The sequence below is a fragment of the Myxine glutinosa genome, chromosome 6 (genome assembly GCF_964187855.1).
Source record: "Myxine glutinosa chromosome 6, kmMyxGlut1.1, whole genome shotgun sequence".
Taxonomy (NCBI): Eukaryota; Metazoa; Chordata; class Myxini; order Myxiniformes; family Myxinidae; genus Myxine; species Myxine glutinosa.
The window spans coordinates 183298107-183323211 of NC_136266.1; the positions used below are offsets into that span (position 1 = coordinate 183298107).

At 46.2% G+C, this 25105-nt stretch overlaps 1 protein-coding gene across 3 annotated transcripts in view; it reads left to right on the plus strand.

Moving 5' to 3' along the window:
• Nucleotides 1-25105, plus strand: part of TIPARP (TCDD inducible poly(ADP-ribose) polymerase) — a 127224-nt gene that overhangs the window by 59692 nt on the left and 42427 nt on the right. For 2 of the 3 annotated variants that reach the window (XM_068119000.2, XM_068119002.2), the window contains exon 4: nucleotides 5925-5960. The exons of the other annotated variant lie outside the window; for it this stretch is intronic. In XM_068119000.2, coding sequence (XP_067975101.1) covers nucleotides 5925-5960 — 36 coding nt within the window. The remainder of the gene's footprint in view (nucleotides 1-5924; nucleotides 5961-25105) is intronic. 3 annotated transcript variants of the gene reach the window in all.

The following is a 25105-nucleotide window of genomic DNA, read 5'->3' on the forward strand; positions in this document are numbered from 1 at the left end:
GATTGAGGCTCGTGTAAGGGCTGACATCAATCACAAAAAAACAAACAAACGGACACACAAAACATACAATAAAGGGAGCGGGAGACGAGATGGGGAGAGAGAGGGGGATGCACACAAGTACAACAGCAGAGAACAGGGACATCGGAAGATATGTGGGAGGGAGGGGGCTTGGGGGTAGGAGGCATGGGAAGGGGGGGAGGGGGGGGGGTGGGAAAGGTATAAAACACATGGACACTGCTAGAACTTCCAGGAAAGAAGTCTGTATTTCAAAAAAAGTGGATGTGGGGGTGAATTAACAGGGGTAGAAGAGATCAAGCTTTTGGATGAGGGAAGATAAGAGATGGTGGTCAGCAGCTGTTAGTGAGCAGCTGTTAAAGACCTGGAGGGAGGAGTGGGATTGAAGAGAGTGAGGGAGTTTGTTCCAGAGGTGGGAGTAAAGAGGAATGAATGAGTGAAGGTGAGCAGAGAGTCTTGATTTTGGCAATTTCACCAGAAGAGGGTTGCTGGCAGATCTTGTACGACCTGCAGGGATATTTGGGGGACAGAGCCCAGAGAGAGCTGGGGGCGATTGGCAGGATAAGAGTCGGTAGAAGACAGAAAGACCACAATCTGCCTGCGGTGAGTGAGTGAAAGGCCCTCGGAGTTTGCTTCATCATGGGAGATTCCAATGATTCTGAAAGCTTTGGTTTCAACAGCGTGAAGATGAGCTAGGTGTGTGGCAGGAGCACCCACCCAGAGGGGAGAACAGTATTCCATTGAGCTGCGGATGAAAGCCTTGTATGTGGTGAGGAGCTCAGGTGTGCCAAGGAAGGACTTCGCACGACGTAGGATGCCCAGTCGGCGACTGGCTTTGGAGGCCAGCTTGGAAATTTGGTTTTCCTAGAAAAGATCATGGCAGGATAGTGAGACCCAAAAGCTTGAGTGACAGAACTTCTTGGAGAGGATTGCTCAGAAAGTAGATGGGAGGGTTGTCCAGTCAGTCCTTTTTGAGAGACATAGTGAGAGTGTGAGATTTGTCAGGATTGAAAGACATGTTCCACTTGTTTGACCAGTCTGTGATTTTGATTTCTTAAATACAGTAAGTTTCCTGTTTGGGATGATTTTGAATTCAGCTTGACTGCCAGGCGGATGGATTAATAAGATTATCTCGCTGCTGTATGAGCGTGTGTGATCGGGACAAATTCAGAGCCAAAGTACGTTAAATGACATGTTTGTTTTATGATTCATGTTCCGATTCGTGTTCAAAATATAACATTCAATGTAAACTGTTTGCACTGGTGTTTCAGGACCTGTCTGTTACTGCCGGTCATGAGTAGATGTTAAATATCACATGGTGTCTTTCGCAAAGAGTCAGCGAGTTGGCGCAAGCACCCTGAAAAATTGCTAATTTGTGTGACTTCAACAGAACATCAGTCCTAGCCAGCCAGTTTGTGTAAAACTTGGGCCCAAAGCTTTACGAGAAGGTGGGAATATTTTGGGCCATTATTATTATTGTAGTCATAAACTTATCAGAGTGTGCTCGCACTATCTTTGTAGGGATGGTATTGAAAAGAAAATGGCGGTCCCATCCGCTATATACAAAACTAAAGTCAGAGTAGCTTCTCTAAATAGATGCTTAAGCTACATGTGAGAGCCTACCTGGTCTGTTCAGCTGATTGTCTAGGCAAGGATCACTTTTCAGTACTCCAGACCATGGCAAAAGCAACAAAAGCAAAAAACCGAGATCGGTCAAAACCGGCAAATCTTATTCTCGTTCATGATAATAATAATAATAATAATAATCATCATCATACAGCATATTTCCGAGCTGCTTCTTTCAATGGCAATGACTGATGCCATCCTGCAGAGTTTTACTTGGTGCGGCACTGCAATTGCTATTGCTATTGTAATTGTAACAGCTTGAAAGGATTCCACGAAAAGTGCGCAAAACCACATTCCTTTTTTCAGGAATAGGAAGGGATCAGTGGGGTGGGTGGGACTATGACTGTCAATCAGCCTGATGGGGGCGGGGCTGCTAGACACATTTACCCGAGGGCCAATTTGACCGATATGGGTGTGGTGATTGGTGGATTACTATCAGGAAGTCAGTGACAGCAACAGCCCACACATTTCTAGAAAATACATACCATTTGGAATGTTATATTGTCGATGAAGTATGTACAGTACCATTACAATGTGAGCACGTGTATGAAGTTTGTAATACAGTACAACATTTGTAAATCAGTATTAGACTATCTATATATATTTTTTGAAAAAAAGTAAAGAAGCCAAGTAATGAAAACATTTTTTCAAATGCAAAAGGATGTAGGGATGGTACTCCAAAAAGTATGTAAACAAGGTAGGTATGATCACAAGAAATGATCATGTGAAACCATCCCTTCATATTTCATTGAACAATGGTTGTTGTAAAAACCAGAGTTACAACATTGTCTCAGATTGTGAGTTTAATTCTGAATCGATCTCTAGCAATACCTGTAAGAAAACCAACAAGCAACATATCAATATTCAGCATTCATAGGAATCAGTAATGGATTTGCAACGAGCACAAGCAAGCCTGGAACAAAGGAATGATACGCACCATCTAAGTATGCACAACATTACACACGATAAATGTCACAGGAATAATCGTAGCGCTGTCTGTCTGAGTTCTTATAACTGCCGCGCAGTGGACAGAAGCCGCATTACACCTGGGTTCAGACTTAGGCACAATTTCACTACAATGGTTGTCCCTAGAAAAGACAGTCATATCGAACACACACATACACGCAGAGAGACACGCACACGCAGACAGACAGATGCATACAGACGCAGACAGACACAGACATACGCAGGCAGACACAGACATACGCAGGCAGACACAGACATACGCAGGCAGACACAGACATATGCAGGCAGACACAGACATATGCAGGCAGACACAGACATATGCAGGCAGACACAGACATATGCAGGCAGACACAGACACAGACATATGCAGGCAGACACAGACACAGACATATGCAGGCAGACACAGACATATGCAGGCAGACACAGACATATGCAGGCAGACACAGACATATGCAGGCAGACAGACACAGACACAGACATATGCAGGCAGACACAGACACAGACACAGACATATGCAGGCAGACACAGACACAGACACAGACATATGCAGGCAGACACAGACACAGACATATGCAGGCAGACACAGACACAGACTTATGCAGGCAGACACAGACACAGACACAGACACAGACAGATACAGGCAGACACAGACATAGACACAGACAGATACAGGCAGACACAGACACAGACAGATGCAGGCAGACACAGACACAGACAGATGCAGGCAGACACAGACACAGACAGATGCAGGCAGACACAGACACAGACAGATGCAGGCAGACACAGATTCAGACACAGACAGATGCAGGCAAGACACAGACACAGACAGATGCAGGCAGACACAGACACAGACAGATGCAGGCAGACACAGACACAGACAGATGCAGGCAGACACAGACACAGACAGATGCAGGCAGACACAGACACAGACAGATGCAGGCAGACACAGACACAGACAGATGCAGGCAGACACAGACAGACAGATGCAGGCAGACACAGACAGACAGATGCAGGCAGACACAGACAGACAGATGCAGGCAGACAGACACAGACAGATGCAGACACAGACACAGACACAGAAGGATGCAACACGGACAGACAGACAGATGCAGGCAGACACAGACACAGAAAGGCAGACACAGGCAGACATAGACAGACACATACATACAGTGTCTTTTCTAGGTACAACCATTATTCAAATAAATATGTAGGGATGATTTCACATGATAATTTATTGTGACCATCCCTACATTCTTTTGCACTTTTTGAAATGTTTTTTTTCTTACTTGTTTATTAAGTAGTCTCATTTTGATTACTTTATCCGATTAATTATAACCTCCCCCATCCCCTCTTGAAGCGTGTTTTACACTTGAGACTATAGTCGAGTGAGTGTTCACAAAAAACCTTGTCATGGTCATTGGTGCATTTAAACAAATGCTCATTTCCAGCCTGCATTGTAATTTGCCTTCGTTTCCCAGCTGTCCAACACCATTAGCGAGTGTGTGACAGTGTATAAAGATGATGCTGCTTTTACCTCTTCAATTGCCCCTTGTGGTCACATATGCAAGCTGTTGTGGCCTTGTCTTCGGCTCATCAATTTGGCCCTTGCTCACAGATCATTCAGGCGTAGGTTTTGATCCGAATAGACCAGGGTCTGAATGGTACAGGTAATGATATACGATGCACAGTTTGATTGTGAAAACAATATCTCGATTGGAAAGCTCTTCTTCGGGTTGAGAAAAGCACGAATATGTTTCGATGAAAAACTTGGTAATGTAGCCCGCATCTAAAAGAATATGAATTGCAAAGATGACTTTGTCTGGGTGGTGTGGGGCACAATGTAATAATTCTACTCACTTGACAATAGTTTCTTATTTAGTGTGGTATGCACTTTTCTCTGTTTAATTTGGCACCAGTGATATTCAAGTTGGGGGTGTACTTTTCCTTTTTAAACGTTTTAAAATGTGTCCTTTTTAAACGGTGTACTTTTCCATTAGCTTGAGCAGATTTCAATTTATTTTATTTTTTTATTGTAATTGGTGAAGAACCCATTTTTATTGTTATAAAGGTGGTTTTTATTGATCAAAGTTGCATTTCCTTTACATTTGGAATGTATTTTGGAGTTTTTTCACGTAACTGCAAATATCCTTTTTTTGTCTTGGTGTATTATTTTGCATCTTTATTACCTCCGCTATCAAAGGTGGACAGAGGGTATGTTTTCACGTTTGTCTCTGTATGTCTGTCTCTGAACAGGATATCTCAAAAAGTTACAGATAAATTAAGACAAAACTTAGTGGACAGGTTGGGTTTGTGATAAGGATGAATTGATTCAATTTTGGTGAAGATCCGAACCAGGATTCTAGAATGAAAAAAACCCCAACTTTTAAGTGATTTTTCACCATTGAGAAATGGTGCCCCAAAATGATATATAACATGATATCTCACAAAGTTGTGTATGGGATATGACAAAACCAGGTGGATGAGTTGGATAGGTGCCAAGAATAAGCCGATTAGATTTTTTTTCTTAAGGTCCGGATCCACATTCGGCCTATCCATGGGATACCAAATGTAAACCGCCTGGTGAAGTTATGCGTTCTACCAAGTGCCGTTTTAATTCCACATTCTCATTGATGGTGAAACCGTTGGCTGATTTTGGGCACACAGCTCTCCTGTATTGTAAAACGCTGCAACTGCCTCTGCCTTTTCAAAATAGGGTACGTGTGCAGTTTTATTTAAAATTTGGTCGTATTGATTATTCTGGTATGGGAACAAAAAACTGAATCTGACATGGAAAAAGGAATATACTACTATGGTAAATTACAGAAAAATAGTCAAGATTAGGTCGGATTACAAATATAATATTCACCAAGATGTCTGATTTTGAGTGTGTGATTCTCCACAGATTCGATTCTCACAGCATAATTACGAAAAGTAGCAAAAACGATGAAAAACAACTGCAATTTGATGCACAAGGGATACCGTCTGTTCCCGGAACTTGTGCACAGCCAACGCTTGACTTGCGCCAATTGTTGCTGCTTCAGACGAGCCCTCTATATTGATTGCTGGCACGAGATACTGAATAAAATTCCATGCAACAATCTTTGGAGAGCCCAGTCAAAGTGAAATTTGATTTGAAGCCCGCCCCGCATTGTTGAAAATGCCCTGAAAATACGATCGCCAGAAAAGAGAAAATGTTGGTCATTGGATGCGAGAAACTTGAGAGAAACTGAATTTTTGCTATGAAAAAGCATTAAAGTACAGATGCAATTACCAAAAATAATCGGACACTAAAAACCAAGCCCTGGTGTGTTTTTCAGTGTGGATCATGCCTCGTCTGCGTACTTCCTTTGGAGGTGAGCACACATGAACATTGTATTCAGGATTCATTTAGTTTAAAGTGCCCACATTCAATGGATCCAGTTTCCACATTTTTCCCACCTGCCATTCATTTTTTTATTTTCATTTTATTATTCCCCACGTTTGTCACCCTGATGGCAAAATACATTGTATTTTTTTTTTCTTATCAAATCCTTATTTTTCCATTGATAACATGAAACGGAATTTATTTTTCAAAACGGAATTTATGTTTTGTGGAAACAGAAAAGGCACTTTTTGGAAGCGGAAAACCACCGATTCAAAACAATGGCTGAAAGAAAAAAAAATTCACTACTTTTCAATTTAGTTAACGTGTTTGCTCCAGTTTAATAAATCCCAGAGGAAGCCGTAACCCTGGCCTAGAAGCTGCTTTGGCAGAACTGACCCTTGTATGAGGTTGATACATTGTTATGATGATTCTGGAACAGCAGATTGACATGTTAACTATTAGGCGTGTATTAGGTGTGCTTAAAAAACGACATTACTTTCCGGACACCTAATATTTGGGTGACTAGTTGTTTTCCACAAGTTTATGAACTCTCAAATGTACACTCGTAGACCTTCCTTGAGATAAATTAGCATCTAACACTCATGCCTCTACAGAATGAGTTTAGATTTTGACATATCTTTAGTCTTGCTCTGAAGGGGATACGAGACTATTGCAATGCCCCCATCTGTCTGTCCTTCTGTTTCCACGTCTATTATATATATTCGTTTTTAAAATGTTATTCTCTGCAACCACTTAGCCGATCGGTGCGAAACATTAAACATAGAAGGGACTCCCCATGGAGAATAATTTATTGATAGCTCTGACATATGTCACATTGTATGGCAGCCATATTGAATTAAAGGGAAAAAAATTGGACATCTTTTTCTGTGAAACTGCTTTTCTGAAAAAAATTATGAAACAATTAAAACGGCATATGTTATAAACTCCACATGGGGTATATAGGGTGATAACGATGACATTATTAGTGAAGTGGTATTCCAGCCATAATTGGTTGAATTTAAATCCTTATCTGAAACATCTAAAACGTCATAGTATCTGATCTATGACCAGATGTGAGTGAATGAATGAATGAATGAATGAAATATGAATGATCGTTTTAAGGTCATTTTCCCCGCTAGAGCGGGGGTTAGCCTTGCGGGCCCCATGACAATCATGGTTCCCTGTTTGAGGCAATGTTTTTTATGGCTGGATGCCCTTCCTGACGCCAACCCTGAGTCGCATCTTACGATGCGCAGGGATACGGTGTACCTATTCTAAATCGGGGTACACACCGGGATCATTTATTCCAGCAAGCTGGTACTCAATTTGCCGACCTCGGAAGGATGACAGGCTGAGTCAACCCCCCTGGTGTTAATTCAGCGATCGGCCGGGATTCGAACCCAGGATCCTAGGATCCCAAGCCGGCACCCTAACTGCTAAGCCAACACCAGGCTACCAGATGTGTGAAAAATAAAATTTGCAACATCATCGGTCACGTGGTCTAGTGGCCATATTGGATTGAAAAGAAAAACGTAAATAAATCTATAGAACTGCTTAACCCTCTGAATCCTAGCTGCTGGTCTACCGGCTTCCACAATCCACGTTTTATTTATTTATTTATTCTTATTCTTATTATTTTCATGGTCTAAGGCTAATTTTCTGTTGTTTACAAACATATCACGAGCAACTTCCTGAGAAATTAGCAGCTCCGTTGTATTACATCTAATCTTGGGTCTGCGTCACCAATAATTTCTTAGGACGTACAAGGGAGGTTTTTGTGGAGAATTATTGTGTATCGGAAAGCTGGGCAATAACTGCTGGTTTGACTGGAACCATAAAGTAAAGTAGATATTGGTGATAAACTCCAAAAAGAAGAAAGTAAGACAGTCTATGATTCAAAATATAATTTATTTGTAATTGCAGAGCTAGAAAAACATTTTTACAGGCAGAAAACCAAAATAAAACAAATTTCAACTTTTCAGTGATTTTTCTCCAGGAGTCCAAGGAGTTCGGTTCAAAAGGTTATACAGATCGATGCGAAACGTCATACATATAATCGACCAGCCATGGGGAATATAGTTTGAATTTTTTTAAATATTCACCTTCAGACGCAATTTAACCTTAATGTGCACAAAGTGGTTGTTAAATATTGTAATAATTGATCAATAAAGCTTATGGATAATGGCAATATATGTGACGTAATAGGGCGCATGGATGATAAGGTATATGGGCCATAATAGTAGTGTCCAGTTAACGATGGCCTTTTTGTTCAGAATGAGTGTGCAAGGCGAGACTATGCACACGCTGAGTGCCGTTTTCGTTTTCTTTTTTTCTTTTTTGTTTATTGCCCTATTTTTTTTAATGTCACCCTATATTTATTTTTTATTCAACGATGTTGCAAACCCAGCTCAGTCGCAGTTTGTGGAAAACTCAGAACCATCTACTGCATAATATAGTATAAAAACCACCTTTGGAGGCCATGTTTCCCTGCAGAGCAGGGGTTGGCCTTTTTCGGGCACCGTGGTCCCCCTTTTGAATTAATGTTTTATGGCCGGATGCCCTTCCTGCCGCCAACCCTGTTAGTCGCCTCTTGTGACACACAGGGAATTACCAGTGAACTGGTACTCAATTTGCCGACCTCGGAAGGATGACAGGCTGAGTCAACCCCCCTGGTGTTAATTCAGCGATCGACCAGGATTCAAACCCAGGATCCAAGGATCGCAAGCTGCACCCTAACCGCTAAGCCAACACCAAGCTTAATATAGTATCAGCTGTGAAATTGCTTAATGCAGCATGTCAGCCTACTTAGGTTAGAAGGTAACCCAGACCACCCCTTTGGGAAAGGAGTCTCTCCAGCGTTTCTGTTCATTATATATTATCCTATATTTATTATATATTATTATATATTATCCTATAACCAGTGTGGCAGCTACATTCAAGTGTAAGGTGTGCACAGAAGGAGCTGCAGATGGAGGAAATGTTGAGTTGGATCTTGGAGACGGCGTGAAGCTGGAAGGTGTGAAAACATTTTGTTACCTAGGAGACATGCTGAATGGAGAAGGTGGATCAGACTCGGCAACGGTTGCTAGAGTGACATGTGCATGGAAGAAGTTTTGGGAACTGAGTGGCGTGCTGACCAGGAGGCGAGTGTCGTTGAAGCTGAAGGGAAAGGTGTATGCTGCATGTGTGAGAAGTGTTATGATTTATGGGAGCGAGACATGGGTAATGAACATAGAGCAGCAACAAAGGCTGGAAAGGGTGGAAATGCGAATGGTTTGGTGGATGTGTGGAGTATCGTTGAGAGAGAGGAAGACAAATGATGAATTGCGAAAGATGATGGGAATAGAGCCTGTGATGGATGCTGTGAAGAGAAACAGTTTGAGATGGTTTGGTCATGTGTTGAGGAAGGATGAAAGTGACTGGTTGAGAAGAGTGATGGAAATTAATGTGGAAGGAAGTAGAGGACGGGGAAGACCGAGAAAGACTTGGCTAAAGATGGTCGAAGAAGAAATGCGGGCAAGGGGGTTAACAAGGGGAGATGCAGAAAATAGGGCAAAATGGAGAAGATTGTCATGGGGACCGCAGGGCTAACCCCCGCTCTTGCAGGGAAAATGGCCTTTAAATGCCTGTTGTATATATTATCCTATTTATGTGAGGGTTCAGAGATAGAATTAAGGCCTTAGCACCGTTTATATTTGTGGTATGGATTAGTAAAACACCTGTGTAATAAGAATGAATGAATATGAATGATCGTTTTAAGGCCATTTTCCCCACTAGAGCAGGGGTTAGCCTTGCGGGCCCTATGACTATCATGGTTCCCTGTTTGAGGCAATGTTTTTATGGCCGGATGCCCTTCCTGACGCCAACCCTTGGTCACGCTCTAACGATGCGCAGGGATATGGTGTACCTATTCTACACCAGGGTACACACCGGGATCATTCATCCCAGCAAGCTGGTACTCAATTTGCCGACCTCGGAAGGATGACAGGCTGAGTCAACCCCCCTGGTGTTAATTTAGCGATGAACCGGGATTCAAACCCAGGATCCTAAGATCCCAAGCCGGCACCCTAACCGCTAAGCCAATAATGTAATAATCTAATAAGGTTGATGAGTAATGTTAAATGGTATGATGCATAGCCTGCATGAGGGGAGGGAGGGCTTGGCCCAATTTGGTGCTTCGTTGGTTAGGGAAGTCTCATTTTACATCACCCTTGTCTGAACTGAGCGAGTCGGTGCTTGGTTATGAGGATTGGTGACAACAGGGTGTCCGAGAGGACATGACTCCTTTCTTCCTGAGCGTGACTGGCTCGCACGGTTTCCCGACTGTGCACGTTTCCCACATTTGCTGGTGATTGACTTGCTGCTGATTGACTGGTGATTGATTGTGATCTCGATCCAGCATGGGACTGCCAGCGCCGACAAGCGACTCTGGCTTTGCCCGGATGGAGTGGTAGCTATGTGGGCAAGAGCAGGCAATAAAAGTAGACGACATGGGGGTCTCGCTCTCTCTCTTCTTCCCCGCCTCTCCTTGACCTTGCCTTCTCTTCTCTGCCTTGCGGGCCCTGGTCATGATGTGGTGTCGCATCTCAACAATGGACCGTCAAAAAAGGGACTCCTCCGCTGCATGGCAGCACATCGCTGTACTATCGTGTTGGAAACGCATATTCTTGAAAACACCCAGCCCGGTTGTGTGTGTGTGTGACTGTGTGTGTGACTGTGTGTGTGTTGCCTTGCCTTGCCTTGCCTTGCCTTTGGCAATTCGATAACTTACTTAATTACTTATTACCTTTTTGTCTTATCTTGTGTTGGAATTCTCCGTAATTCTAGTCTTGTGGAGAATAAATCCTTTATTTTCAGATCACATTCTGACTTTACGTCTCATGGCCCTCATTTTGGATCATTGGTTTCCTCTGAAGGTAATTTAAACTAATTCTTGGGGAACATGCCAGGAGCAGAGAAAAGGCCCCTTTATATATGGTATGTGCTGTAGTGAAATCGTATGCGTACTGAACCCGGGTGGGGATGCTCGCTGCGCGCTGTCATTGTTGTCACCGCTAGGGGCGTGACTATAAGACCCGTAGCTGTGTCGGTGCTCCGAGACTTCTCCCTTGTGACATGTTACATCGGTAGCCTCGTTAATGGTACGCCTTTATAGAATATCTAGCTTGCTTGCATTGACTGTTATGAATGGCTTCATGAGATGTCGCATCGTATGCTTATTGTGTATTTCTACTTACAGGAATGATGTGATGATCTAAATGCAATTAAACCAAACCGTTGGACTTAAGTTGTGTGGACCTGAATGGTTTTGCACAACACTTAATTGCATTTAAGATCTGCTGACATGGCTGGCAACAAGGCGCTGACGGTGTCCATTTTCAGCGCCGACCCACAAGCCACGGACGGAGGCTTGCAACTCAAGCACTGGCTCCGACAACTGGAGCATCTCTTTGATGAGCCTGAGACCGCTCCGACGCCTGCCGCGAAGCTGGCGATATTACACTCAAAAATCGACTACCGGGTCTACCACGCGATCGCTCAATGCACGACGTATGATCTTACCATCGCGGAGCTCAAGCGGCTTTACATAAAAGAAAAAAGCCCTGTGTATGCGCGTTATTTGCTGCAGACGCGACGGCAGCAGCCCAACGAAGCTATGGACCATTACGCCCAGGAGCTCCGGCAGCTTTTGCTGGATAGCGTCAGGGAGCCACGGACTCCCGAGCAGGCTAAGGATGATCGTCTTTTAGATGCCTTCATAGCAGGGGTCTCCTCCCAGGAGCTACGTCTCAAACTCTTGGAGAAGACCGACCTGACCTTCGCTACGGCGGTTGAGCAAGCGACAGCGTATACTGAAGCGCGGATGCAATCGAACGCCTATGATCGCACGCGCCTTTTGGCGGGTACCTCACTACACGCCCGGCCGGAGAGTGCTACTGACGAGGACGTGGATCCGCCTGCTGAACACCGGGATGCTCCGGAGGATGACCCTGCCCTGACAGCTGCCGTTTCGACCAGCAGACCCAAGGTCTTGCGCGGGGCCGCATGTTTTTTTTGTGGAGGGCCTCGTCATGCCCGAGTCGTGTGTCCGGCACGTGACGCTATTTGCCATTTGTGCTCGCTAAAGGGACATTACGCGAAAGTGTGCAAGAAACGGCACGCGGCTCGCGGCCCTTCGACTCGCGCAGCCGCGGACGCGCGGGCGCAGCAACCTTGAACGGGCTCATAGCAGAGCCCACGAGCACAGCGCCTTACCCGACTTCGAAGGGGAGGGCCCCTCTCTGCGGCCCGCAGGGCGCTCAGACGACCTTGACTGGCGCCACCGGACAGCCACCACCGTCTCATTCTCCATCGGGGACAAAGGCCGTGTCCTTGGCCAAACCTCAGGCCACGCAAGGGGCTTTGACACTTTGCCAAGCCCCTCGTACTCCTCGAGTCGTCCACGAGCTAACGGCGGCCCCCGCCACGTCAAAAGAGTTAAGGCAGCTTTCGAATACTACGGAAGCCTCTTGTCAAAGCGACCAAAAACGTAAAAAGGCGATTTCGAATACTACGGAAGCCTTATGTCAAAGCGACCAAAATTGTCAAAAGGCGATTTCGGATCCTACGGAAGCCTTTATCTGCCAGAAGTGTCAAAAGGCGATGACAAATACTACGGAGGCCTTCTCTCGTCGGATTTTGAATCGCGAAACACCGGAATGCTGGGGAAAGCCCTCTGATGACGATAACGGAATCCCCATGGTCAACGCAGACTCCGGCCACGATCGCAAAACTGCTGCTGGTGTAGGATCCACCCGCGAGGCTGGTCCGACCCATTCGGGGGGCTCAGTCCCGCTCCCAGCTGCCTCGTCTGGCCTAGCTCAAGCCCTTATTCCCCTTATGGTTGAGGGCCATTGTGTTCAGGCCTTGGTGGATACCGGATCTACGGATAGTTTTATCGACCAGCGACTTGTGCTCAGGCATGGATGGTGGATCGGGCGGTCTACGAGACGGATCTTCATGGCTTCCCAGGGACTTCGGTTCAGCACAAAAGGGGAATGCCGATTGAAACTCGTGCTAAAGGGACGGGTTTTCCCTGATGTACACCTTATGGTTTTACCCGCATTATGTGCTGATATTCTGCTAGGACACGATTTTCTTAAGCTGCATGGACGTCTGGTAATGGAGTTCGGTGGGCCTGACACTCTTGTTGTGGGGGCGGACGACGCGCTGACGGTGTGCGCCCTAGCGCAAATGGACGTCCGGCCGCTTTCGCTGTTCCCCAATCTAACCTCCGACTGTACCCCTGTCGCGGTAAAATCGCGACGCTACTCTCACGCGGACATGCAATTCATTGCGGACGAAACGGCTCAGCTCTTGAAAGACGGCATTATAGAACCTAGTAGGTCGCCGTGGCGCGCCCAGGTCTTAGTGGTGCGCAGCGAGGCCCATCGCAAACGCATGGTAATCGACTATTCCCAAACGATTAACCGCTTTACACAGCTGGATGCCTACCCCCTTCCGGGGATGGACGCGCTAGTGCAACAGGTGTCCCAGTATTCGGTCTATAGTACTCTCGATCTCCGTAGTGCGTACCACCAGATCCCTATCTCTAGGGCGGATCGTATCTATACCGCTTTCGAGTCGGGGCAGCGGTTGTACCAATTTACACGATTGCCTTTTGGGGTAACGAACGGAGTCGCTTGTTTCCAGAGGGCCATGGATGACCTCGTTGCGCGGGAGCACTTAACCGATGTTTTCGTCTACCTCGATAACCTTACGGTTTGTGGATATGACCAAGGGCACCATGATGCTAATCTGAAGCGCTTCCTTGAGGTCGCGCAACGGTATCACTTAACTATGAACGAGGATAAGTGCCAATACTCCCTACGCACCATAGATCTTCTGGGGTACACCGTGACCCATGGCTCTGTCTCTCCGGATAAGGAGCGTCTGCGACCTTTGCTCGACATGGCCCCTCCCTGCGATCGGGCGTCCCTGAAACGCGCCCTTGGGCTGTTCGCCCATTACTCCAAATGGGTGCAAAATTTCTCCGCGAAACTTCGCCCCCTTGTGGCCTGCGACACCTTTCCCCTGAGTACGGCCGCATTGACGGCCTTTGAAGGTCTTAAGACCGACATCGCCCGAGCCGCCGTAGCGACCATCGACGAGAGCGGCTCGTTCGTCCTCGAAAGTGACGCCTCGGATCAGGCCATCGCGGCGACCCTCTCCCAAGGGGGGCGCCCCGTGGCTTTCTTTTCACGGACTCTTACTTCCGCTGAGCGGAGGCACTCGTCCGTTGAAAAGGAAGCGTATGCGATCGTCGAGTCTATTCGGCGATGGCGCCCGTACCTACTCGGGCGGAGCTTCCAAATCATCACGGACCAGCAAAGCGTTGCGTTCATGTACGACACCTTACACGCCCAGCGCATTAAGAACGAGAAAATCACTCGCTGACGTATCGAACTCGCCGACTTCTGTTACACCATCAAATATCGCCCAGGGAAGGATAACCAGGCCGCCGATGCCTTATCACGCCCGACTACATGTGCTGGTATCACCTCGTTGGAGGGCCTACGGGTGCTGCATGCCACTGCGGGCCATCCCGGCGTAACACGTTTCGCTCACTTCGTGCGGAGTGGGAATCTCCCTTACTCGATTGACGATATCCGCCGTATCTGTCGCGACTGCGCTATCTGTGCGGAAATCAAACCGCGTTTCTACAACCCTCCTATGGGGACTCTGGTGAAGGCTACACGCCCGTGGGAACGCTTGGCGATGGATTTCAAGGGCCCTTTGCCGGTGTCGAGCGGCTCTCGCTATCTGCTCACTATCGTTGATGAGTACTCACGATTCCCCTTTGCTTATATGTGCGCGGACATGACTGCTGCCACGGTGATGCGATGCTTACAGAACTTGTTCTCAATGTTCGGTTACCCGGCCTATGTCCATACCGACCGGGGTGCAGTCTTCTTGTCTCAGGAGGTGCGCGGCTATCTGCTCCAAAACAACATTGCGTCTAGTTACACCACGCCGTACAGACCCCAGGCTAATGGGCAGATCGAACGCTTCAACGGGATTATCTGGAGGGCCGTCATGCTCCATCTCCGGACCCACAGTCGGGGCCTCGATAAATGGGCTTGGTCGCTACCTGCGGCGTTGAATTCAATCCGGGCACTCCTGAGTACGGCAACCAACCAAACTCCCCACGAGCGACTTTTCCACCACCCCAGGAGCTCGGGGTGTATACGGTCTTTGCCCAGTTGGCTCGCTGGGCCCGGGCCGGCCTACCTTAAACGGGCGGTTCGCGCGAGCAAGTACGACCCCCTTGTGGACAAAGTGCAGATTCTCCAGGCTAATCCTGAGCATGCTCGTGTGATGACGTCTGATGGTCGTGAGACTACTGTCTCCGTTCGTCATCTTGCCCCTTGCGGGGTCGACGACCTTAGTAGGGAATCGGACGAACCGGTCGAACCCATCTATGAGACTATGGCCTCTCCCGACACTCCCATCGCCGACAGTCCACCTACCCTCTCCCCGTCAAGACTGCCCGGGTCCGACGACTTGGCGTTACCCCCTTCATCACCCGACCCTGTTGACGCCTCTGACACCGGGGATACAGAATTACGAGATGCCGTACCCGGGGAATTTCGAACGCGTGCTGGCAGAGAAATTCGCCGCCCGGCCCGATACGGTTGGGCCGACTGATCCACCGCACCCTATTCATGCTGACGCTCTCTCGCTTTTAGCCACGCGGCCGTATAATTCTGACGGGGGGGGGTGAATGTAGTGAAATCGTATGCGTACTGAACCCGGGTGGGGATGCTCGCTGCGCGCTGTCATTGTTGTCACCGCTAGGGGCGTGACTATAAGACCCGTAGCTGTGTCGGTGCTCCGAGACTTCTCCCTTGTGACATGTTACATCGGTAGCCTCGTTAATGGTACGCCTTTATAGAATATCTAGCTTGCTTGCATTGACTGTTATGAATGGCTTCATGAGATGTCGCATCGTATGCTTATTGTGTATTTCTACTTACAGGAATGATGTGATGATCTAAATGCAATTAAACCAAACCGTTGGACTTAAGTTGTGTGGACCTGAATGGTTTTGCACAACATGTGCCATGTGGCAAAGTATAGAAAAGAAGGGACTTTCAAAAAAAATCTCATCTGCATGCTGGACTACCCTTGTGTTCTTAGGAGGAACCAAGTAATGCTCTAGAAAGGTTCATATAAAGGGGCGCCAATTTCATCCATACAGCTGCACGAAGAAGTAGATGTATTTTCAATGCAGTTACAGTCTCTTGGTTTCAAAGGGACCTCTTTGCGGTCCTTATTTTTTTCTGTAAAAAATTAAAATGCCATACATAATATTAGTTTCCTATTCAACTGCAGAAGTAGCTGTACATATACAATTCATCCATCATCTCTAATTAATCATCAGTATTCATCATCTACATATCACGTTTGTCCAATATGTCTGCAACCTCAACACTTGCACGTTTATGTAATGTGCAATTATGGTCCAAAAGAGACTGGTAAAATAGGCTACACTGCACATGTGTACAATTCTTTCATCTAATCCTATTGATGCCTATAATGTGTACACACATCATGCTTGTCCAACGCTTGTCCCGAAGAATACATCACACCCAACATGTCTGCAATTGGTTGGTACATATTAAATGCCAACTTTATCAATTTTTTAAACAAATTCGATTTCACACACATGCACATTATCTTGTATGTTTTCGTTTTCAAGGTGCACAGAAAACTTTATGTACTGATGGGTTTTAACCTATATATGTAGGCTGCCTCTTTACATGAATTTTTCTAGAGCATTACTTGGTTCCTCCTAAGAACACAAGGGTAGTACAGCATGCACACGAGATTTTTTAAATGTCCCTTCTTTTCTATTGTTTGGCATTTTCTACAGGGGATGGAATGTCCCTTCTTTTCTATACTTTGCCACATGGCACATCCCATATAGAGGGGCCTTTTCTATGCCCCTGGCATTTTTCACAAGATACATTATGAATACGAACAAAATGCGTTTGTTCATCGTACAAGTGTTTATTCAAGGCGATATAAAAGACTTGAAAAAAGGAAGGGGAAAAAAAAGATATTCAACCCAAACGGGATTCCAACTCACAATCCCCAGATTGGGAGTCTAATGCCTTATCCACCATTATTCCAGCACATTAGATTTGGGTAATAATATCTTGGAGAGTTATAAAGTGTATATATATTTTTATATATTTAATTTTAAAGCAAAAACAATAGCACTTAGGTGGAATTTGTTTTGAAAGCCATTAACTTAGACCTATTGGTCCATGTATATGCCAAGTTTCAGCCAGTTTCAATATATAGCCCTTGAGATATGAGCGCCAACACATTTTGGACGGACGGACAGACACCAATGTGATTTTTAGGGCTTTCCAAATAAAACTCAATAATGCAGAAACAGACGTTGCTTGAATTTGGAACATATTACCTCGATGTACAAAGCATTTACTTCTGAAACTTGCAGCCGATTTCGTCCAGTGGAAGCCGAAAAACAAATTTTCAGTCCCAATGTTAAAGCTGGTGTGTACCCTGGTTCCCGGTGTGTACCCTGGTTTAGAATAGGTACACCGTATCCCTGCGTGTCGTAGGAGGCGACTAAGAGGGTTGGCGTCAGGAAGGGCATCCGGCCATAAAAAACATTGCCTCAAAAAGAGAACCATGACAGTTACAACCACATATGGGCAGGGTACAGCCCGAAGTGGAGATCGGTTTCTGAGGTTTGGGACATGGAATGTAGGGACAATGACGGGGAGATCAGGAGAAGTGGTGGAAGTATTGGTCAGAAGAAGAGTGGACATATGTTGTGTGCAAGATGGAAGGGAAGTGGTGTGAGAATGGTGAAGCGTAGGCAGGGACAGAAATACAAGTTTGTGTGGCAAGGGTGCCCGGAGGGCGTGAATGGTGTTGGTGTCCTGTTTTCTGAGGAGTTTGTAGACAGTGTGGTGAGTGTGACTAGAGTGAGTGATAGGTTGATGATGGTGAAAATGATAATTGGAAAGCTCGTGGTGAACGTCATCTCGGGATATGCTCCGCAGGTTGGTCGGAGCGATGAAGAGAAGGACAAGTTCTGGTGTGCGATAGAGAAGCTGATGGGAAATGTGAAAGATGAGGAAGTTGTTGTAGTAGGAGGAGACCTAAATGGACATGTGGGAAGGAGTATGGACGGTTTTGAGGGAGTTCATTGGAGTTACGGATATGGTGTGAGAAATGGAGAAGGTGAAAGGATTTTGGAGTTTGCTGATGGAGCTGATTTGTTGATTTGTAATACTCAGTTCCAGAAAGAGGATAATAAGCTTGTTACATACACGTCAGGTGGTTCGACGACAACCGTTGACTACCTGATGGTGCGTAGGCGAGATAGGGGGCACCTCCGGGACACAAAGGTGATCCCGGGGGAGGAGGCTGTTTCACAGCACCACTTGGTTGTCTGCGACATAAGGGTGGAAGGTGCGAGGAGAGCTCGGCAGGTGAAGTACCAACCGAGAATGAAGGTGTGGAGGTTGAAAGAGGTGACAGTAAGGGAGGCATTAAAAGAGAGGCTGAGGAGGATAGAGGATGATGTGGTTGAGCTTGAAAGTGGTTGGATGTCAATGAAAGATAGTCTGTTGGGAGCCGTTGGTGAGGTATGTGGATGGACAAAAGGACCACCGACGCACTCGGAAACATGGTGGTGGGATGATGAAGTTGGAAAGAGGATTGACGAGAAGAGGAAGAAGTTCAAGGAGTGGCAGAAGGCGAAGGGTACGGGAGCAGAAACAGCAGAGCATGAAAGTTATAAGGCAGCGAAGAAGGCTGCAAAGAAAGAGGTAGCAAAGGCGCAGGAGGCATGTAGGAAAATGTTCTGAGAACGCTTGGATTCGGAAGAGAGTCAGAGAGCGGTATTCAGGATTGCAAAGCAGATAGCGAAAGAGAGGTGTGATGTGATGGGGGGGGGGTTGCTTGAAGGATGAAGTGGGACAAATCGTTGTGGGCCCAGATGGAATTAAAGGAAGATGGAAAAGATATATGGAAATGCTGTTGAATACAGAGAATGAATGGGATGGCAACATAGAGAGTACCCCAGTTTTAGGACCGGCAGAGAAGATAACTGACAAGGAAGTTGAGGAAGCGATAAAAGCAATGAAGAGTGGAAAAGCGGGAGGGCCGACGGGAGTTGTGGGAGATATGTTGAAGGCAGCAGGAAGTTGGGGTGTGAAGAGAATGACAGAGATCTGTAATCTGGTGGTGAAAGAAGGCCGCATTCCAGTGGTTTGGGAACTGAGTACCCTCGTCCCTCTATACAAGGGGAAATGTGACCCTCTGGACTGTGGCTCGTATCGAGCGATAAAGTTATTGGAGCATGGAATGAAGGTTTGTAGACATGAAGTAGACATGGAGGTTGAAAGAGGTGACAGTAAGGGAGGCATTAAAAGAGAGGCTGAGTAGGGTAGAGGATGATGTGGTTGAGCTTGAAAGTGGTTGGATGTCAATGAAAGCTAGTCTGTTGGGAGCCGTTGGTGAGGTATGTGGATGGACAAAAGGACCACCAAGGCACTCGGAAACATGGTGGTGGGATGTTGAAGTTGGAAAGAGGATTGACGAGAAGAGGAAGAAGTTCAAAGAGTGGCAGAAGGCGAAGGGTACTGGAGCAGAAACTGCAGAGCATGAAAGTTATAAGGCAGCCAGGAAGGCTGCAAAGAAAGAGGTAGCAAAGGCGCAGGAGGCATGTAGGAAAATGTTCGGATAACGCTTGGATTCAGAAGAGGGTCAGAAAGCAGTATTCAGGATTGCAAAGCACATAGCGAAAGAGAGGTGTGATGTGATGGGGGTGAGTTGCTTGAAGGATGAAGTGGGACAAATCGTTGTCGACCCAGATGGAATTAAAGGAAGATGGAAAAGATGTATGGAAATGCTGTTGAATACAGAGAATGAATGGGATGGCAACATAGAGAGTAACCCAGTTTTAGGACCGGCAGAGAAGATAACTGAGAAGGAAGTTGAGGAAGTGATAAAAGCAATGAAGAGTGGAAAAGCGGGAGGGACGACGGGAGTTGTGGGAGATATGTTGAAGGCAGCAGGAAGTTGGGGTGTGAAGAGAATGACAGAGATCTGTAATCTGGTGGTGAAAGAAGGCCGCATTCCAGTGGATTGGGAACTGAGTACCCTCGTCCCTCTATACAAGGGGAAAGGTGACCCTCTGGAGTGTGGCTCGTACCGAGCGATAAAGTTATTGGAGCATGGAATGAAGGTATTGGAAAGGGTGTTGGAGAGGAGGATAAGGAAGAAAGTGAAGATCGACGAAATGCAGTTTGGATTTATGCCAGGAAGAGGAACGACAGATGCGCTTTTCATTGTGAGGCAGTTGCAGGAGAAGTACATGGATAAGAGGAAGAAGTTGTTTTTTGGGTTTGTTGATCTGGAGAAAGCATTCGATAGGGTTCCACGCAAAGTATTGACATGGGCATTGAGGAAGTTAGGAGTGGAGGAATGGTTGATCAGAGTAGTGATGGCAATGTACAAAAGAGCGCGCACAGCTGTAAGGACGAAGGACGGGAACAGTGGTGAGTTTGAGGTGAAGGTGGGAGTGCATCAGGGGTCGGTACTAAGTCCACTACTATTTGTAGCTGTGATGGAGGTGCTGGCTCAGAACGTAAAGGAGGGTTTACCGTGGGAGTTGTTGTATGCAGATGATCTGGTGTTGATTGCGGAAAGTATGGATGGACTGAAGGAAAAGATGAACAAGTGGAAGGAATGTATGGAGACAAAAGGTCTGAAGGTGAATATCGGAAAGACAAAGGTGATGGCAAGTGGTAAAGCATGTGGTGAGGTGGAAAGAACTGGGAAGTGGCCGTGTGCTGTGTGCAGGAAGGGTGTCGGAGTGAACTCCATTCAATGTACAATGTGTGCTGAGTGGGTTCATCAAAAATGTAGTGGTCTGAGAGGGTCATTTACCAGTGTGGCAGCTACATGCAAATGTAAGGTGTGCACAGAGGGAGCTGCAGATGGAGGAAATGTTGAGTTGGATCTTGGAGACGGCGTGAAGCTGGAAGGTGTGAAAACATTTTGCTACCTAGGAGACATGCTGAATGGAGAAGGTGGATCAGACTCGGCAACGGTTGCTCGAGTGAGATGTGCATGGAAGAAGTTTCGGGAACTGAGTGGCGTGCTGATGAGGAGAGTGTCGCTGAAGCTGAAGGGAAAGGTGTATGCTGCATGTGTGAGAAGTGTTATGATTTATGGGAGCGAGACATAGGTAATGAACGTAGAGCAGCAACGAAGGCTGGAAAGGGTGGAAATGCGAATGGTTCGATGGATGTGCGGAGTATCGTTGAGAGAGAGGAAGACAAATGATGAATTGCGAAAGATGATGGGAATATTGCCTGTGATTGATGCTGTGAAGAGGAACAGGTTGAGATGGTTTGGTCATGTATTGAGGAAGGATGAAAGTGACTGGTTGAGAAGAGTGATGGAAGTTAATGTCGAAGGAAGTATAGGACGGGGAAGACCGAGAAAGACTTGGCTAAAGATGGTGGAAGAAGAAATGCGGGCAAGGGGGTTAACAAGGGGAGATGCAGAAAATAGGGCAAAATGGAGAAGATTGTCATGGGGACCGCAAGGCTAACCCCCGCTCGAGCAGGGAAAATGGCCTTAAAATGCATGTTGTTGTGTGTTGTTGGAATGAAGGTATTGGAAAGGGTGTTGGAGAGGAGGATAAGGAAGAAAGTGAAGATTGACGAAATGCAGTTTGGATTTATGCCAGGAAGAGTAACGACAGACGTGCTTTTTATTGTGAGGCAGTTGCAGGAGAAGTACATGGAGAAGAGGAAGAAGTTGTTTCTTGGGTTTGTTGATCTGGAGAAAGCATTCGATAGGGTTCCACGTGAAGTAATGACATGGGCATTGAGGAAGTTAGGAGTGGAGGAATGGTTGATCAGAGTAGTGATGGCAATGTACAAAAGAGCGCGCACAGCTGTAAGGACGAAGGACGGGAACAGTGGTGTGTTTGACGTGAAGGTGGGAGTGCATCAGGGGTCGGTACTAAGTCCACTACTATTTGTAGCTGTGATGGAGGTGCTGGCTCAGAACGTCAAGGAGGGTTTACCATGGGAGTTGTTGTTTGCAGATGATCTGGTGTTGATTGCGGAAAGTATGGATGGACTGAAGGAAAAGACAAACAAGTGGAAGGAATGTATGGAGACAAAAGGTCTGAAGGTGAATATCGGAAAGACGAAGGTGATGGCAAGTGGTAAAGCATGTGGTGAGGTGGAAAGAACTGGGAAGTGGCCATGTGCTGTGTGCAGGAAGGGTGTCGGAGTGAACTCTTTTCAATGTACAATGTGCGCTGAGTGGGTTTATCAAAAATGTAGTGGTCTGAGAGGGACATTAAGCTGTGTCGCAGCTACATTCAAATGTAAGGTGTGCACAGAGGGAGCTGCAGATGGAGGAAATGTTGAGTTGGATCTTGGAGACGGTATGAAGCTGGAAGGTCTGAAAACATTTTGCTACCTCGGAGACATGCTGAATGGAGAAGGTGGATCAGACTCGGCAACGGTTGCTAGAGTGAGATGTGCATGGAAGAAGTTTCGGGAACTGAGTGGCGTGCTGATGAGGAGGGGAGAGTCGTTGAAGCTGAAGGGAAAGGTGTATGCTGCATGTGTGAGAAGTGTTATGATTTATGGGAGCGAGACATGGGTAATGAACGTCGAGCAGCAACGAAGGCTGGAAAGGGTGGAAATGCGAATGGTTCGGTGGATGTGCGGAGTATCGTTAAGAGAGAGGAAGACAAATGATGAATTGCGAAATATGATGGGAATAGAGCCTGTGATGGATGCTGTGAAGAGGAACAGGTTGAGATGGTTTGGTCACGTGTTGAGGAAGGATGAAAGTGACTGGTTGAGAAGAGTGATGGAAATGAATGTAGAAGGAAGTAGAGGACGGGGAAGACCGAGAAAGACTTGGCTAAAGATGGTGGAAGAAGAAATGCGGGCAAGGGGGTTAACAAGGAGAGATGCAGAAAATAGGGCAAAATGGAGAAGATTGTCATAATAATAATAATAATATAATAATTACCTTCGCAAAAGCGGAAGGTTATGTTTTGATCGCTGTGTATTTATTTGTATGTCTGTGTGTGTGTGTGTGTGTATGTTATTCGCATAACTCAAAAAGTATTCAACCGAATTGCATGAAATTTGGTGGGATGATTGGTTATTATACGGGACACATTTGATTAGATTTTGGGAGCAATCGGGTCAAAGGTCAAGGTCAAGGTCACGAAAAGGTCAAAATCGTATTTTTGTTGTTCTGTTCCCTACACTCCCATGCCAAGTACAGAACAGTAGCTGCGGCGAAGGTATGCGCTCTACCGAGTGCCCGTTCTAGTTCATTTATGTTGTATAGCGCTTTTCAAGAAGCCCAAAGGCGTTTTGACAGAGTGGAAAACATAATGCATAACAATACATGAAAACAACAATTGCAAAAAGACAAGAATCAATAGGGAAATATTTAAAGCAAAAGGAGGGAGAAGGAGAGGAGATAGTCAGGGGTTAAATTCTGTGGGTTGAATGTTGAATGCAGTGTTGAACAGGTGAGTCTTTAGTGATGTTTTGAATGTGGTGAGTGAGGAGGAGTCTCTGATGGTGTGAGGTAGTGAGTTCCAGAGGGTGGGAGCAGCGATGGAGAAGGCCCTGTCCCCCCAGGATCTGAATTTGGTCCGGATGGAGGGGGTCAGGAGGTTGGTACCAGCAGAGCGGAGGTTGTGGGTGGGAGTGTGTCTGGAGAGGAGGTCAGCCAGGTAGGATGGGGCCAGGTTATGGAGGGCTTTGTATGTCAAGAGGAGGATTTTGTACTGGATTCTCTGGGGGATGGGGAGCCAGTGAAGCTTGTAAAGGACAGGGGTGATGTGGTCACGGGTCCGGGAATGGGTGAGTAGACGGGCAGCGGAGTTCTGAATGTATTGGAGTTTATTGGTGATTTTTGAGGGTGAACCATAGAGGAGGCTATTGCAGTAGTCCAGACGGGAGGTGATGAAGGCGTGGATGAGGGTTTCTGCAGCCGTGGAGGAGAGGGATGAGCGGAGACGGGCAATGTTTTTCAGGTGAGTCATGGGGCTAACCGTAAGGCTAACCCCCGCTCTAGCATGGAAAATGGCCTTAAAATGCATGTTGTTGTTGTATGTTAAAGCTGCATACAGAGAATGATCCCATATAAAGGGAGGGGTGCTTTGCACCTCCCTTTGATTAAGGGGATGAGGATCAATTTGATACTCTAATTACAGGCATCTTTACGCCTATCGAGGTCGCTGAAACTAAATTGTAAATCCATCATCTGTGGGTCGTGCCATGCATGGTTCGTTCTACTGGGGTGTTGACCCGAACGACCAGCGGGCTATTCTTGCAACAGTAGGTGCTCATTGAATGGCCCGCCAACTCATCTCCTGGGGGGAATCCACTCTGCACTGATGATTACATGGGTCTGTGCAGAATGCAACCCAAGCCTAACGTAGATCCAACTTAGCTGTGCCAAATAGGTTATATCAAGGTGGTCGTACAAGTTGCATTCCATTGTTACCCTCGCCAGAGGGTATTGCAATTGGGCCGGTTTGTTTGTTTGTCTATCTGTCTGTCTGTGTTTGTCTGTCCGCACATAATGTGCTGACCTAGGCTGTAAACGCCACCTCGTGGTAGCCAGTATTACACGGTCTTTTTTTTTTCTTCAAACAAGTACTTTATAAAGGATGTACTTTTAGGAACGTGACTACATCTATCTATAAGATAAGTACGATTGCAAAATGAATCTACAAAATATATCCGAAAATGTCTTTCTCCGCTGTATGAACATAAACCTACAGTCGTGGCCAAAATATTGGCACCCTTGCACTTTTTTCAAATAACTCGCAATTTTCTCCAAAAAAATATGTTGAAATTGACAAAAGTATTTGGTCTCCACAATTCTTGATTTCACTGTTAATATTACAGAACCTTCCTTTTTGATTCAGAACTTAACATATCCTTTTAAATCAGAAAATAAAAAGAAATGGCATCGACAAAATTATTGACTGCAATCTGATTGCACTTTTAGTCGTTGGATTTTGTTGTAAACCAAATCTCTCAA